We start from the raw sequence: 16,617 nt of genomic DNA, 5'->3' as shown, positions 1-16,617 counted from the left end.
GTTTGTAAGTTATGGTATTATAAAATTGGAAATTGAGATATCGGCCTTTAAAGATATTATTGACAATGTTGAGTGTATAGGAATTACTTTGAAAAATGTCTCAAAAATACCAGATGCCAGTTACATTTCGGTCTGAAACTATCAGACAATATTTTAAACATTAATAACATCACAAATTCGCAAGAAACCCAAATTGTGAAAAATTCATCCCGGGCAGATTATTGGCTATTTCTCCATTTACGATCCTGCCCAAAAGTGTCTCCTTTGACATGATACGTCACATATAGTCAAACGGTACGAACTGGTAATATCAGGCTTGGCTCTGAATCCTGACGGACGGATTCGTCATCTCGGTGGTACGAGAATTTTCCAAAGGCTGTTTAAATCCATGTCCGCAAAGAAGCTTCCTAAGGAGCATCACATAACCTGCTCGAAAGTTGCTATTGGTTAGCGCATAAACACACCAATTGATGCAACTGTAACTGTGCATGAGACCCGTTGAAAACATCCAAACTCGTTTTGGTACTTGCCCATGATCAAGAAGCAGAGTTAGTGCCAGTGGTGTGTAGATGATCACACCAAGAGTACCAATTGCAGCAACTGTCTTCAGCAACTTGACATCAGCTGGCCGCACAGGATTGGTAGAATTACTGCTGCTGCCTGCAGATTCAACTCGGTTTTGAAGCCTACGGCTTGTTTTAGCCACAAACCAAACGATTCGTGTGTAGCAATAGCTTATGATACCGATCGGTATAAGTATGCCGATCACAACAAAGTATATCTTATAACCAGAATGAATAGTGTCGAAAATGCACGTCGAGGCTCTCGTGTGGAATTCGTGTCTGCCGAATCCAACAAACAAAGGGAAATCCACCAGGCATCCGTACATCCACATCCCAACAACCATGAAAGGCACAGTTCGACGCGTGTAAATCTTTGGGTAGGAGTGGTGATGACAAATATAAATGTAGCGATTTAATGCAACAGTTGCGATGCTAAAAACAGATGTAGTACAGCTGATAACGCAGAATGATGCTAAGAACTCACAAAGACCAGTTATTTGGGTAGCATCTTCGTGATAAAAGTAGTCCTTGCCTCTGGTGATACCTATCGCGGTAAACGGATGTATGATACCGGCTACAAAGAAGTCAGCCACTGCCAGATTAACAATGAATGTGTTGTTCAAAACTCGGAGTCTTTTATGGACAAGAATTGCACCCACAACCAAAGCATTGCCGACGATTCCAGAGATTGATACTACAAGGGTAACGACGAAGTAGCCAATATTCATGGTTGGATGATGAGTTGGAGAGACCTGGTATTAAAATTGTGAAGAATGTTAACAAAAATTTCTTGCAGATGGATACGACCAATCAGCAATGGCTGAAATTAAGTTAGGTAAATCATGAACTGTACTATGCAGTTCATGGTTAAATTTCTGCGCTTTTAAATCAAATTTCTTGCAGATGTTTATGACCAATCAATAGTGGGATGAAATCAAATTAAACCAAGCTTATAACTGCTTCGTCACGCAAATTGTATAACGACGACGCAGCGCACTGATATTGTCAATGTATTGTAAAAATATAAAATGTTCATCCTCATGTAATGAAATCTATTTTGTTAATGAATGTCATGGCAAGGAAGGTAACATCCGCGTCAATCTGATGAAAAGAAAAGAAATTGTAGAAATTGTCAGTTCAGTTCTAAACACCGGCACTTCTTAGCTACATTTCATCTGCAATCAATATATTTAATTAAAATGCGCTTCTATTATAAATTCGGATCCCTCATACTCGACCCATTTAAAAACCGAATGAATCAAATTTGTAAACACAATATTATTTTAGTGCAGTACTCACGCAGACATCAACATTAATAGCTCTGTAATAATTTTGATGATATCAATGAGCTATTTTCTTGTATTATGAAACTGTTACGATTCTCTTTTTTTTTTTAACTATAAAGGTGAAGAAAATCAAAAAGACTAAACACGCTGGAAATAATTGTACGAGGGGTGGTCAGTAAGTAATGAAAGTTGTCTTGTGACACCATTATATGGATTATTTTCAAGACATTTCTTTATGAGCACATACACACTGTACTTTTGTCTATTAAACAACACATGTAAAATGATATCGCACACTTGATTACAGCATTAGCATAAAAACAATAGACGGGGGTCACCGCCAAATCACGCAAGAAGGTGGTCCTTTTAAATTACAGCAAAGGCATGTGTTTATAACGTTCGAGAACAGCAAAAGTACATGGTGCACATGTTTAGTTTTGGGCAGGAGTAAATACTAGGTCCTGGGTCTGCTTTTGGTAAAATATGAGACTTCCCATTATACTTGGTTGGAAATGAGACTTCTTTGAACTTCAACAATTTTAAGACTTGAAGGGAAGCAACATTATTCTGCAAAAAATAATATGTCGAATATGATAAAGCAGTTATTACCAATGTCATTTATTATCTCCTAAACGAAAAAGAGGTAAATATAATGACTGGTCTCGTGTGAGAGCTGGTACTCAGGACAATGTTAACTAATGCAAATCAAAAAAAAAATCTGCGTATGCTTAGGTGGGATGATCGATATATAATGTTGGCAATGTATGAAAATTTAATAATTCATGATTTTTTTTATGGATGATCTCAACCTGATATAAACAGAAAAAATTTTAAATATAAATTTATCATTCAAACAATGACCCCTCTCTTTGTACCACTAGTTTTTGTATAAATGTAGCAATAGTAGAACAACAATTATATTTTAATTATTTTGATTATGGGCGAACAACGTAATACGCGCACTGGTATTTTTTATTTTGAGTGACTTTTTTTACAAAATGTGATCAAATATTTTCACTTGGCTTCTCTTCCTTAATAGCTGGGCATTTAATAGAGTGGTGATTACTTGGAATCGCTTTGAGCAATTTTCAATCACCTACCACATCGCATCTTAATTTAATATTTCTAAATCAAACCGTTATCTGAATTCGATTAAATCAAAAGTCTATCAAAGCACCCAATTCAATCTTTATAATCTTTTGGAATAGAATATGAATTGAATCTGAACTCAACGTACAATTAAAATTAACTCTTGGAATACCATTTTGTTTAGTCCGTCAAGAAGGATCCACTACATTTACAATCCACACAGTTGCTGCTTGCTCATACACTCGAGGGTCCTTTCTTGACATACTATATTTGCATCGTGTGTGATGATTGTTTCAATTTTAGTATCATCAATAAGGTGTGGTTAATGCTGGCCTTTCAATCATCTCCACGATGATTGTTATTTTATTTGCGTTCCTATGAGTGATTTGGATGTAATTTTGTTAAATTTGACGATGAAACACTGTGAAAATAACTGCAAGCATAAAATAAATACATAAATAAATAAATAAATAAATAAATAAATAAATAAATAAATAAATAAATACCAATAGCAATGAAAATTACTACAAACAAGATACTCGTCATCATCAACAGACATTTCACATCAAGCAAGCAGTTTATTGAGAAATAATCAAATTGTATACTCTTTATGGGGTTATTTATTTAAGCTTCATTTTAAAAATTAAGTAACCATGGTGATACAATACTTCAAAAGGAATGCTTTGTAAGTTGTGTGATATTATTATTTTTAATATTATTATATTGCATTTTATAATTAAATGTGGTTTACCTATCAACATACAATATGATTTAAATATTGTTTTTTTGTATCTTTTATAATATTCAGTTTTTATGTTATATGCTTTTAAAACCTTCCACTTTTAAGTCTATTTCATAATCATATTCTGGTCGTATAAGTTCATAATAAGACCAAAAAATTTGGTTGCTCTCAGAGATCGACCCAAAAAATTAGAAATCTTGTGTCAGGGTTTTTCAATCACTTTTTTAGAAGAAACCTTAAATTTGGACAATATCAAGGACATTTTCTATTTGTTATTTGCTCATTGTATTTATTAAATGCATATTTGATTAAAAACAAGAAGTATTTCTATTTAAATCCAGTCCAAAAGCACACCATTTTTTTTTATCATAAAAAGATCAAGCATTTGTCAATACTAGCCTTTTCAAAATGGAGGAAAAATTTCTTTTTGTTTTGAGAAAATCATAACAAAAATGATATTTTGTTGCTAAAAAAACTCTTCAAACGAATTGCATACAGTTTGCTCATAAGCAATATGAAATCATGAAATCCTCAGAAAATCAATATTATTGTGTCCCTAAAACTCATAATGTTCATACTCTGCACTGATTTGACAATACATATTTGTAATTCAAGGCATATGTTATGATGAATCCCGACTCTAAAAACCAAATAAATAATTAAAAAAAAACCGACCGCATTTCTAATTTGTTTAGGCCATTTGCTGGAACAACCATGTTTTAAAGCCTAAAGACAGGATTACTACTGATGCCAGAGGAAATATTATGTTTAGTGAAAGAAACAGTATAATCTTTAACCATTATGGGGAACCAATGTCAAAAATATTTTTTTACATTTTACTTTATGAATTAAATGTTACAATTTAATGACCATAAGAAAAGTTAAATAAAATTGATATACTCAACTGTGATGGCTACATAATCAAGGCATGTGCTGATTTGCAAAATCTTCTCTTAAGGGGGCTGTCATTTTCCAAAAACTATGTCAGTGACCAAATAACTACCTTGAGTTCAATATTTTTATGACCCCCTCTGCACACACAGTTCCAAGAAAAAAGTCAAGAAATGTGCTGCATATTTTGTTCCGCTGGTTTAGTTGGTAAGAATTTACATGTAGCACAAAAAAATTGAACTTTATGAATTAAATGTTACAATTTAATGACCATAAGAAAAGTTAAATAAAATTGATATACTCAACTGTGATGGCTACATAATCAAGGCATGTGCTGATTTGCAAAATCTTCTCTTAAGGGGGCTGTCATTTTCCAAAAAATATGTCAGTGACCAAATAACTACCTTGAGTTCAATATTTTTATGACCCCCTCTGCACACACAGTTCCAAGAAAAAAGTCAAGAAATGTGCTGCATATTTTGTTCCGCTGGTTTAGTTGGTAAGAATTTACATGTAGCACAAAAAAATTGAATTTTTAATGAATTTTGGCCAAACTTTAAAATATTGGTACCCCTTCTGAAGAAACTGACAGCCCCTAACTGTACATGTAAAGAGAGAGAATCAACATGTAATTCTAGTTAGTACTAATTATTTGGTGCATAGAATTGCAGTTTTTAAGATGCATTACATTGGTGATTTTCAAGTTTAACAATGCTCTTTCATTATGATACATTTAATATAGCGTTAACACAGGAAACACAAAAACATTTTTGAAAACATTCAAAACACTCAGAACGCTAGTGAATCGTTGACTTTTGTTATGAGTCTCACTCAGTCATTTAATGAGGCAATACAAACGATCAAATTTGGTGTTGAAATGAGCAAAATTTTGAGTTTCAGCTTTTCACTGTAAAATTAATTTTCTCGGCCAAATGAAAAGCAATAATTTTAATTTTTTCACTAAATGTCAGGAAAAACTGTAATGTTTGGTACTATATATATTTTTCAAACCCTGGTGTTAAACTTAGTATGAAATTTAGGCTTCTAGTGTAAGATTTTCGATTTTCACAGACTTCAACTTGCTTCAAAGTGCTTTTTGGGGGGGTCAACGTTTTTAATTTTGTTTTGCAAAGTAACATAATTCGCTAATGAAAGATACTTCCCAATTTTCTAAAGCACATATAGGGCTTATATATCATAGTTTTGTCAGAATTTCGGTTTTGATTGACTTTTAGCACTACTATGCATAACAATAGAGGATGGTGACTGGCGTACTGAGTGAAAAAATGTTAGAAAAGGTTGCTCCAAAACCTTTATATGGGATGTGATCCAGCAAAATCAGTCAGAAGTCAGAAATATTGATTTTGAGATATAGTCAAACAAAGGAAATAATTTCTATTTCTTCTCTGTCCTATTGTTTTGGAAACCCTTCAACTGCTCATATCTTTGGAACAATTTGTCCATGCTTTATTATAGATCAAAGTAGAAAACTGAATATGCCTGACTTCAGACTGATTTCATTTGATCACAACACATACAACCCAACATTTATAATATTATTTTAATAATTTTATTAAAATACATTCTAGCAAAAACCCATATAAAACGTTTTTAAAAATGCTTTCGTGTTTCCTGCAAAAATAACAAGAATGGAGATAAAATATTGTCCACTGACCTTGATTTCTGTTATTTATGGAATAGAATGTGTATCATTGCTACAAATTTCTATGGTAAATACAACAACTACAATATTTATATACAATTTCATTTTTGTATAGAACCTATTGATTGCAAATATTAGTACAAACACATCTGTGAAATAAGAGTTGTAAACAATACCATTTTTATAAACACTTTTAACAATACCGTAAAACCTCGTCTATAAGCATATAGAGTGCTTTTGATGAAAGCTAAATTAATCCAGACCCCATCCTTCGACAAAATTATAATATTATGGAGTTTGAGCAAATTAATACTAGTACAAGTACTATTGTAACACCAATCTATCGTATTGGCATATTTACCGCTGACTCGTTTTAATTTAGCTTTCATAAAAGTCACACTATATGCTTGTAGACGAGGTTTTACGGTACCGATCTAACATTTACCCATAATAATAATGATAATAGACTTGTTTCCCTACATCCAAACATGCACCATTCCAGTGGGATTAAATGTTACAATAGGTGTGTTTAGACGGTAGCCTACATTTGAATGTTACTTACAAGCGAGCCAGCAATTAAATTATGCTACAAGCGAGTGTGTGTCTACACGGGACTTACTTGTAAGCCAACTCACTTGTAAGAGTGACCTTCACTGGTAAATTATGCCATGATTATGCACAGTCAGAATAGGATTGGGTCATCAAGGTCATGCTTACAAGCGAGCTAACATGCAAGTCTTGTTCACACTGGCCTTACATTTGAATGTTACTCGCTACATGTAAGATATCTTACATGTAAAATCGTCACTTGTAACTTGCATGTAGCTACATGCGAGTGCGTTTAGACGGGCACTACATACAAGTTTACATTTAAATGTAGTTACAAGCGACTTTACAAGCGATCGTCTGAACAAGCCTAATATGTAATTATTAAAAGCACAAGTTATACGGTTCCAAAGCAATGTAAAACATCTGTGCAAGAGATTGGTGTTAATGCAATCTTTACGTTTTTCAATGGATGCTGGCAGTATATATAATTATAAACATGTGTGTCCTATTGTTAGTTTTGCACCTTCAGGTATATAAAATGGATAAAAAGTTCTTTGTCAAAAAGCCATGTCAATAATGCCTAGAAAAGTTGTTTATGTTGCTGTTTTAGGACCAAGTATCAGTGTAAGAATCTGAGTCACATGCTTTTGGTTGGTTTAGATACACAATCAATTCTGTGTAAGAAAATAATCAGGGGTCAATATGCCAAAATTAATATGAACTTGCTCTTTTGCTGCCTTTAGTCACATTCTTTAATCTGGCTATCGTTTGCCAATACATTAGTAGTTTGCGACTGCATCATGAAGAAGATTCCTTTTTTGATGAAGGCACCAAGCAACATATACATATCCTAATGAACAGACTTATGTGTTTCCACTAACATTTGCCAGTGGAAGTACTCCCTTGTAATAGAGCATGATGGGATATAGAGAAAAAGGTCTATAGGAAAAATGACATACACTTAACTGGTCTACTATTATTTTCTTTTTTTCTCTTTTCATGCACTTTTAAGTGCATGAAAAGAGAAAAAAAAAAGTTTTTTCAATATCTGATGCATCAGATTGAAATATTATTTTACCTCACCTGTGACAGAAATAGGGACCAACTTCAAATAACATTGGAAAGCAGCAGGTTAAATCCAACGTTATCATCTTGATTCAAGAATCTTTATCACTTTTCTAATATCAACAGATTTGAGTTCAAAACTACCAAATATTCTTGAGATGCAAATGGGCTCATTCAAAAGCTCTTTAAATGCATGGAGTACTTACTTAAGCCACAAAAAGATACATCTCTCAAACATTTTGCAAAAAAAGCCATGTGCTATAATTTTTCTAAATCCAAAAGCCTATGCAAAACACAGAATTTCTATTTTTATTGTGCTTTTAGCTCACTTTTTTCCTTGTTCATTTTTGACTAAAAAACAAAAAACAAGGCCCAACCCATGGCAAAACTGATTTCACATAGCAGTGTGCATGAGTTTGAGAGATAAAACGTTTTCTTCTTAGCCTTACTAGCTGCACTACAAGACAGGCAATGTAAAAAAACAATTACACAAATATTGCACTGAACATCATCTACAAACAACAAAAAAAAAATATATATATATATATATTGAATGGATTAGAAAAATGTGCAAAAAATTTCTGCACCTACTAAGCATTTTTTTTTATTTTAAATATATTTTGTGTTAACATATACTGAATTTTTCACATTTTTCTTAATTTTTGAAAATTTTATTTGTCAACAAGTCTAGTTATCAAAACTTGACTTGTATCAAAATGGCATCCATGCATGATAAAATTACAAATCAAGCAATCTATTTCTATTAAAATATTGAAAGTCATCACAATTTCAGTTGATATGTTTGCAAAAATGTGTGTATTTTGGTGTGAAATTATTGCATATTTTTCTAGAGCTACCTATCTCAATAATAATGATTTCAGCAAATGTTTAGGAACTTTTACAAAAATCCAAAATTGACTTTCTACATATCGCTTTCACCTAAACAATTTCGTTTCTACGACAACCTCACAATTCCACTGAACACATCCAAACACGAAAGTGTCCACTACTTTGAGCACAATTCACTCAAAGCAATAAAATGGATATGAAAATGTTGAAACTTTATGTTGCTGCAGTTTGATACCAAACGGGGGTAATCAGAATAATTGTGAAATTCACTATTGAATGGAATTTGGTGCAAATTGAATAGTTACAAATCCAAACAGATCCACCTGAAGTGAGTGGCAGACAGTGTGTGTCGATGTCATTGATCGGTAAAAACCATCTCTGACTGCTGTGTATTCAAGTTGGAGAGCATTTATGCACATGATTGATACCAACATAATATATTCTTTTACAAAGTTAATCAACTACTGCTGATAAGTATCCTACATAGGTGGTTCCCTACGAGCTTTTTGAACTGCTCAAATGTACCATTTTTTATTTGACCTGCTAGTTTATTCCGCAATCTGGGAGCATAGACAGCAAAAGCTTGGTCACCAAAAGAAATGGCACTGTAACTTTTTGAATCATACAATATTTCATCAGATCATTAATTTCTTGATTATTCCGATTTTGTTTTACACCAGTTAAACTGGTACACCATTTAAACAGTGTCAAACTGCAACAAACAAAATTTGTCCAAACTTACATATCAATTTCATTGCTTTTAAGTAAATTGTGCTAAATGTTATGGCCACTCAAAGTAGTAAGGACTTTCGTTTTTGGATGTGTTTATTTCTTTTATACTAAAACATTACAGTATTTTTTTTTATTTGTGTGTTTTTTCTTTTCCCTGGGTCCATATTCCTCTATTCTTCCATATGGCCCAGTAACAATATAAAAATACATTGCAAAGATAAAGTTTCAGTTCAGTCTCTTAATTTACAATGATGCATTTCAAAATTTGTAAATATTTTATCTACATACACAAATATAAATATGTGAAAGAAAAAAAGCAAGGTACACCAACCTTTTTTGTACAATTATGTGGTTGAATATTTCAAATTGGAACCAAAGAGGTTAGACCAGACTCCACATGGTGATATAAGTGTATCCATTTTGGAGGGCAATACAGTGGCTCAGGAAAACATGTACAGCAGAATGATACTTTAAATTTGATTTAAAGTTTGTGCCTGTATGCAAAATTAGCGCCAAATTCAGCTTGAAATGTGTGTGTGTTTGGTGGGGGGAGGGCTTAATCAGCGGAATTGTCAATAAGTGGCTGAAAAGAACAAAAAATGGGTCATTTTGGAGATGTCCCATTGCCCCCGGGATTGATGCCCATGGTATGCAATATGCATGTAATGCATTAGGCTGATATCAGGCACCGGATGCTACTTGCACAAAACTTTGTAATGTTCATATATTTAAAACATCAATAATTGTTCAATTTTGGCCTCTCCCAAAAGAAAGCTGGAAGTAAACTATTTGGTCACCATGTATGACAATTCAATATAACAGCCTTTGCAGATGTTCAATAGGGTTATATGGAGTCTGGACATGGTTATATGGAGTCTGGACAATCTAGTGTAGCCTCTTATTAAAACACATACAATATATTTTATTTACACAGAAATTATTGTCAATATTAATATAAACAAGATGTTACAACACTTTTCAAATTGTAAAACAAAAAGAGCACTTATTTACAAGCAAATATTATGTATAAACCAGAAATTCTTGAATGCTACTTAATATCTATAATAAATTACTGAGTTTTTCGAGTTGGTAAGGCTAAAACTTCTACGCTTTTACATTATTTCGAAAACGGATTTTTTGCGTTATGAGAGTAAAGTTGTCCGCACCCCAATAAAACGTCCAATTTTGTTTTTGTTTACGTTAAGGGTGTCAAATTATGTTAATTAGTTTCAAAGGCACTAGCAGGGCACTTGCATGCTAAAAATTTTCACGCCAACACAATAGACTAATGTTGACATAGCCCGGAATAGCCCGAAATTGGCCTTCTGTCCTGGCATTTTTGTGAAGATACTATGCCTGTAGTCTGGATGGTCATTGAATTACCTATTATACAATCACATAGTATAGGACTGTATGAACACTTAATTAGTCACACATCAATAAAGTAAACATTTACTCAAAAGGATGAACTCAAAAGGATGAAATGTCCTTTTTGGAAGATTGTTAACATCTCATAATGTCCTTTTTGTAGGTCAAGATTGCCATCATGAACATCTCATACCTGTAAGGGGCTGTTGGTGTAGCAAAGTGAGGAGGGTATATAGTTTAATTGTGCTAATTATAATATGGTGCAATTGCCTATTTGCCTCTCAAACCACTGAATTGTATTTACCATGAATAGGCCTACTCCTTTTTGGAAGATTGTCAACATCTCATAATGTCCTTTTTGTAGGTCAAGATTGCCATCATGAACATCTCATACCTGTAAGGGGCTGTTGGTGTAGCAAAGTGAGGAGGGTATATAGTTTAATTGTGCTAATTATAATATGGTGCAATTACCTATTTGCCTCTCAAACCACTGAATTGTATTTACCATGAATAGGCCTACTCTGCTCTTTGTGGTCATGCTATGTTATCAGCATTGTATGATCATAACTTTATATGAAACAGAGTGTAAGGAAATGTGAATAAAATTGTTTCATCTGCACAGTGGTGTAGCCAGGACTTTTCAGAGAGAGAGAGGGGGGACAAGGCAAATTTCATGGGGGGGGACATTGTCACAAAAAGTACAACAAATTTATCCAAAATGGTATGTGCATATAAATCTCAAATATCAGGTCAACTAGCATACCACAGGGGGCCAAGAGGGAATTGAATAAAATTGTGTTCATCTGCTCGGTGATGTAGCCAGGACTCTTGCAGGGGGTCGCAAGGTACATTTCAAGGTGGGGGACAAACTTGGACGAAAATGGTAAAAAATGGCCGAAAGGTACAACAAATTTGTCCAAAATGGGCTAAAAAATGCATAAATATCTTAAATATCAGGGTGGCCAGCATCAAACAGGGGCAAGACTTCTCACGGTGGATATGATATGGTGGCAAGAAGACTTATTTCGATCACGATCTAATTGCAATTTCAAGCCATTGATTTATATGGAAAGGATACTAAATATTATATTTCTAAATGATAATCTCCTCTCATACCATTAATCACATTAATTAAAAAATAATTAAAACAAAATTTACAAACCACAAAAGACTCTGACCGCGCAAGACGGGTAATCGCTAGTAAGACTAAACACCTTTTTCCATATTCACAAAATACACACTTTATAAGCTACAATTTTACCCCTTGTTCCCACTTTTTAATCTTAACAGTCATGTAGAGTGCTACTTACTTATAGTTTGATCAGCTCGTAATTGGCGGGAATTGTTAGGCTTTTATTACTACGCCGAAAAATAGACCCACGTTAATAGTGCTATAGTTCGCCTGTCTGGTCTATATTGTGCGTTTAAAAGAATGCAGACAACAGTATAGGATTTGAACTAATACTTTGTGATGCTCAGTGGAGATGTCACAAGATCCGCGATGTTATAAGGCCCACCGATTACGAGCTGATCAAACTCTATATAGATTATATGTGTGTACTTTAAATAATTTAAACAAAATATGCAAATAAGTTGATTAATTTTTATTATCATCTCATCATCAAGATAACACACTCTATGAACTTTGAAAATGATTGGTTGTGTTTGGGTAGTAGGGTGCATTCATCACATTTTCTCACAAAATATGCTAATGAGCTCATTAATATTCATGAATAGGCCTATACAGATAAATTGACACAAAGCTACCAAAACATATATTATGCTCTACAAAACTGATCTTATTTTTGTTCATAATGCAGTTTATCTGCTGTTGCATTTATGAAGTGGAATTAACATATAAAATGTTATTTCTGTCAAAATATGCAAATAAGCTCATAAATATTAAAAAATAATCATGACAACACACTATACAGCATCAGAAGTCATCATGCTTTGTTAATAGTAATCCAGTTTACCATCTAAGCAAAAGAGCTGATGAATTTCATTATTTGACAATGCACCAACTTTGAAATTAATCCGGGGTTTACTTAGGGGACAGAGTGGGTAAGTGGATAAAATGCTTCCCTTTCCTGGCAGGATTGGTGCCAAACTCACACTTTGTTCAAAGAAAATGGCATTTTGTGAAATAACTGTTACCATTACTTGGTATGACAGACTAACCCATAGGGATCACACCACTAAATTAATAGTGCTCAATTTTCTGTGATGGTGCTTCGAACAGGTAATCTTTACAGCACAGGCCAGGAGCACAGGGCATCTATGTTGTGACATCATTCCGTTAACTCACCCCCGAAACATTTCTAACATTTCAGAATTGTAATATTTTTAATCTTTTTATGCTTAGATAGTGAGCAAAACATTCACAGAGCACAACTTTCACCAAAAAAAAGTACATCAGCCGTCATTCTAAACTTTTTTTCCATTAAAATCAACCAGATGTGGTCAGCAAATGGAACCACTGGCTGTTATTTGCTCAATCAGATAGGCCGGGACCTGAGTTAGTGGTGTAATCTCTTAAACCCATACTCATATACATTTAGCATGTTTAGAATGTAACATATATCTTCACATCAACTATAGATAATTCTGAGCAAAATAAAACCCAAATGGACACAATGTCTGGTAGTATAGATTAAAATACAAAAGAGGCATTCTGTTTGGACCACATTGTGATATAAGCTAATAATATATCTTCAAATTCTACATAAACTTACCCTTGAAATTCTACATATTGCTTTTCTTCACAAATGATTTATATACAATGTGACAATTTTTTAAATAGTGCAAAAAAATAAATAAATTTTCATATCATAAATGCTTCTGGCAAATTTAGATTAAGCATATTTTTGCCATGCAAATTGCATAATGTCATCAAAATATGTATTAGGCACTTAATATTTAAATGTAAAGGCACAATTTTTGTGTTGTAATATTCAAAATTGCATTATGTCATCAAATATATGTAAGGCACTTATATTAACTTAACTTGAATGTTAAGTGCTAACTTATATATAATCTGTATAGGCATAATGTTTATTTGTTCGGTGTTCGTATGTTTGACAAAAAATCATGCTTGTATAGTAATGTTGAAAATTGCATATGTCATCAAAATATGTCTAAGGCACTTAACAGTTATGTATTTTAACATAACATGTATAACTTGTATAGGTATGATGTTTATTTGTATGTTGTTGATTTTTTGGCCAAAAATGGGCACATTTATACTAATATTCAAAATTGAATAATTTTATCAAAATATGCATCAAGCAATTAACATATTTACATTATGCAGGCACTTATAGCTTTTCAAACAACTTAACAATTACCCAGAAAAATACCAACATCTATATTATGCCAATTTTGATTCATCAAATATATATCATAAATATACATATCATTAATAATATATCATAAGCCTGTTATATATATTAAGCATGTTAATATATATTAAGCCTGTTATATCTATATAATACTAGTAATACAATATGTCAGGTGTGTGTGTGTGTGTGTCATGCTGTGATCCTGGGTGTCCGCTCTTATTCTCGGAACTGACAGGTTGCATGCCCCTAAAACTTGCCGGCCTTCTCTCTTACTCCCCCATAGAATGCCATGGCCAGTCTTTCTTATTAGCACAAAATAAATATGAATGTGCTTGGTGGGTGGGTGTAACTAAAAGAATGACCACCAAAGCAACATTTTCATTCTGGGTCAAATCACCATAGATTGTTGCAAGTTTATGAAATTTGGTGGGAACGGCCACAGAAGTGAGACAAAAAATGTCACAGTCATTTTTGGGTCATTCAGAGTCAAATCACCATAGATTGTTGCAGGTTCATGAAATCGGGTAGGAAAGACCACAACGCGAGACAAAAAATGCCAAGGTCATTTTGAGGACCACCAACTTTCCAAGATTTGAACCGCAAATCATCAATTTTTACACTGATGATATTCTCTGACATCTTTCATCTTCTAATTCTATGGATATTAATTGTTATTATTACAAAATCTACTTGTTGTAGAATATCATACACAGAACATCTCTAGATATAACCAATCATCAATATCTTTATGGTAAATTTTGCTTTAAAAAAACACACACACTCATGAATTGTTTCTAAAGAGGAAAAAAGCAACCAATGTAGCATGTCCTCTGTCTTCAGCAACATGGTTCTGGTGAGGGCTGTTGTCGACAAGGCTGTTGTCAACAAAGCAATTTTCCTGATTGTCGACAAAGACTGGTCATTAAAAATATTAGAGATAAGCTTAAGAGCAATATTCTTTATCATGAAATAACTTCTAGGTATAAAAAAGTAATAATTGAGCATAAGATGACAATGATATAGTGGATTAATAGACTTCATGTAAATAAAAGATGCAAAACATGGTCTATGAACTTTAATATTTTGACTTAATTGATATATTTCTTTGTCAATAACATGCCGATGTCGGATCTTGAGATTTGACAATTGTCAACAATGAAAATACATACTACTCGATAACAGCCCTATTCTGGTGTAACCTTATTTCCTTTCCCAAGCATCGTTGCAGTGGAAGTACCAGCAACCATTGAATTCTTCCTCTGTAAAATAGAAAGTGGATAACCCTTATTAGACATGATATAATGGAGAAAGATTCAGCTTTGTTAAATTTCACACATGTGGTATGACCTTAAGGAAATTGCTCTTGGACAAGAACATTAAGAGATTCCTTACTGATCACTGTCAATAACAGAGAGGTAAATAACAGGTTGCATGGGCAAATACCCACCCAGTAAATTTAACTTACCCACTGCCCAAAAATACCCAGCCAGTAAATTACCTACAGAAAATTGGGCACCATATAATTATCATAAAACTAGTACCATGGTGAGGTCTCTTGATATCAACTGTTGTAACTTGGTTCATAGCCTTATTTAATCAGTTACAACTTAATTATTTTGAGCAATCTCCACATAAAACCTGAAAGAATTCAATTTTATTATCTTGAATGAGTGTTTTTTATATAGAATTAAAATAAATGCTCATTTCAAATCTGTAAGCATGCAAACTTGGCTTTAGTATTAAATGTTGAATGTACAACGTCTTTTATTTTATTACTTATTACATCTTTCAACTACCCAAGTCTCTATTATCTTGTGCATCATAATTATGTATTTAAGAATTGGCAAAATAATTATTAGCCTATATGCAACGTGAGTAATCTTATTCTGTTAATTTTTCTCTCTTTGAGTCAAATGGTCCATGCAGGAGGCTATATAAAAAATATTTTATGCATTGAAGTATAATTGAAGACCGAATTAAAAAGACTAGATTGCGTCTGACATCCTGTCAACAAGACCACAAATGCCGTACTGCGCAGTTTAGCAACCAATCACACCTCGCAGTTGCCCTGATGTCAGACGCAAACTAGTCTTTTTAATTAGGTCTTCTATTATAGATACAACTTTGAAAACTGATAAAAAGTTAGCAGCATGTAGACTTGTCATAAGTTGTCATGGTTACTCATTGATGCATTTATCAGTTTCAGCTAGAACCAATATTCTCTGAAGAAGCTGTTAGACTAACCAATGTTTTGCTCTTTACGTGAATACTTTTTTCACTTTAGCATTCATTTTGTTAAATGTTGGGTGTGACATATCTCTCTAAAGACAACATCTATACATCTACAACAATACTTAGTCAGAAATTGCCTTTCTGCCAAATTTACTAAGAAAACTGCACAACTTTGAGATAACAATAACGATTTATACATCGCCTATAACCTACAAGATCTAGGCACTTAACAAGCAACATAAACTAT

The 16,617-nt window shown here is 33.2% G+C and overlaps 2 protein-coding genes across 3 annotated transcripts in view; both read right to left on the bottom strand.

Annotated features, from left to right (window-relative positions):
* Positions 1 to 310: 310 nt before the first annotated feature.
* Positions 311 to 1,291, bottom strand: LOC140147284 (melatonin receptor type 1B-B-like). The gene has a single exon (XM_072169063.1). The coding sequence runs from the start codon at positions 1,289 to 1,291 to the stop codon at positions 311 to 313; it is 981 nt and encodes a 326-aa protein (XP_072025164.1).
* A 13,941-nt stretch (positions 1,292 to 15,232) lies between these two features.
* Positions 15,233 to 16,617, bottom strand: part of LOC140148596 (uncharacterized) — a 77,789-nt gene continuing 76,404 nt past the window's right edge. For both annotated transcript variants that reach the window (XM_072170604.1, XM_072170605.1), the window contains exon 28: positions 15,233 to 15,397. In XM_072170604.1, the coding sequence (XP_072026705.1) occupies positions 15,323 to 15,397 (75 nt within the window). In that variant the 3' untranslated portion in view covers positions 15,233 to 15,322. The remainder of the gene's footprint in view (positions 15,398 to 16,617) is intronic.

The sequence above is a fragment of the Amphiura filiformis genome, chromosome 3, assembly GCF_039555335.1.
Source record: "Amphiura filiformis chromosome 3, Afil_fr2py, whole genome shotgun sequence".
In the NCBI taxonomy this organism is placed as follows: domain Eukaryota; kingdom Metazoa; phylum Echinodermata; class Ophiuroidea; order Amphilepidida; family Amphiuridae; genus Amphiura; species Amphiura filiformis.
This window is presented reverse-complemented; position numbering and strand designations above follow the sequence as displayed.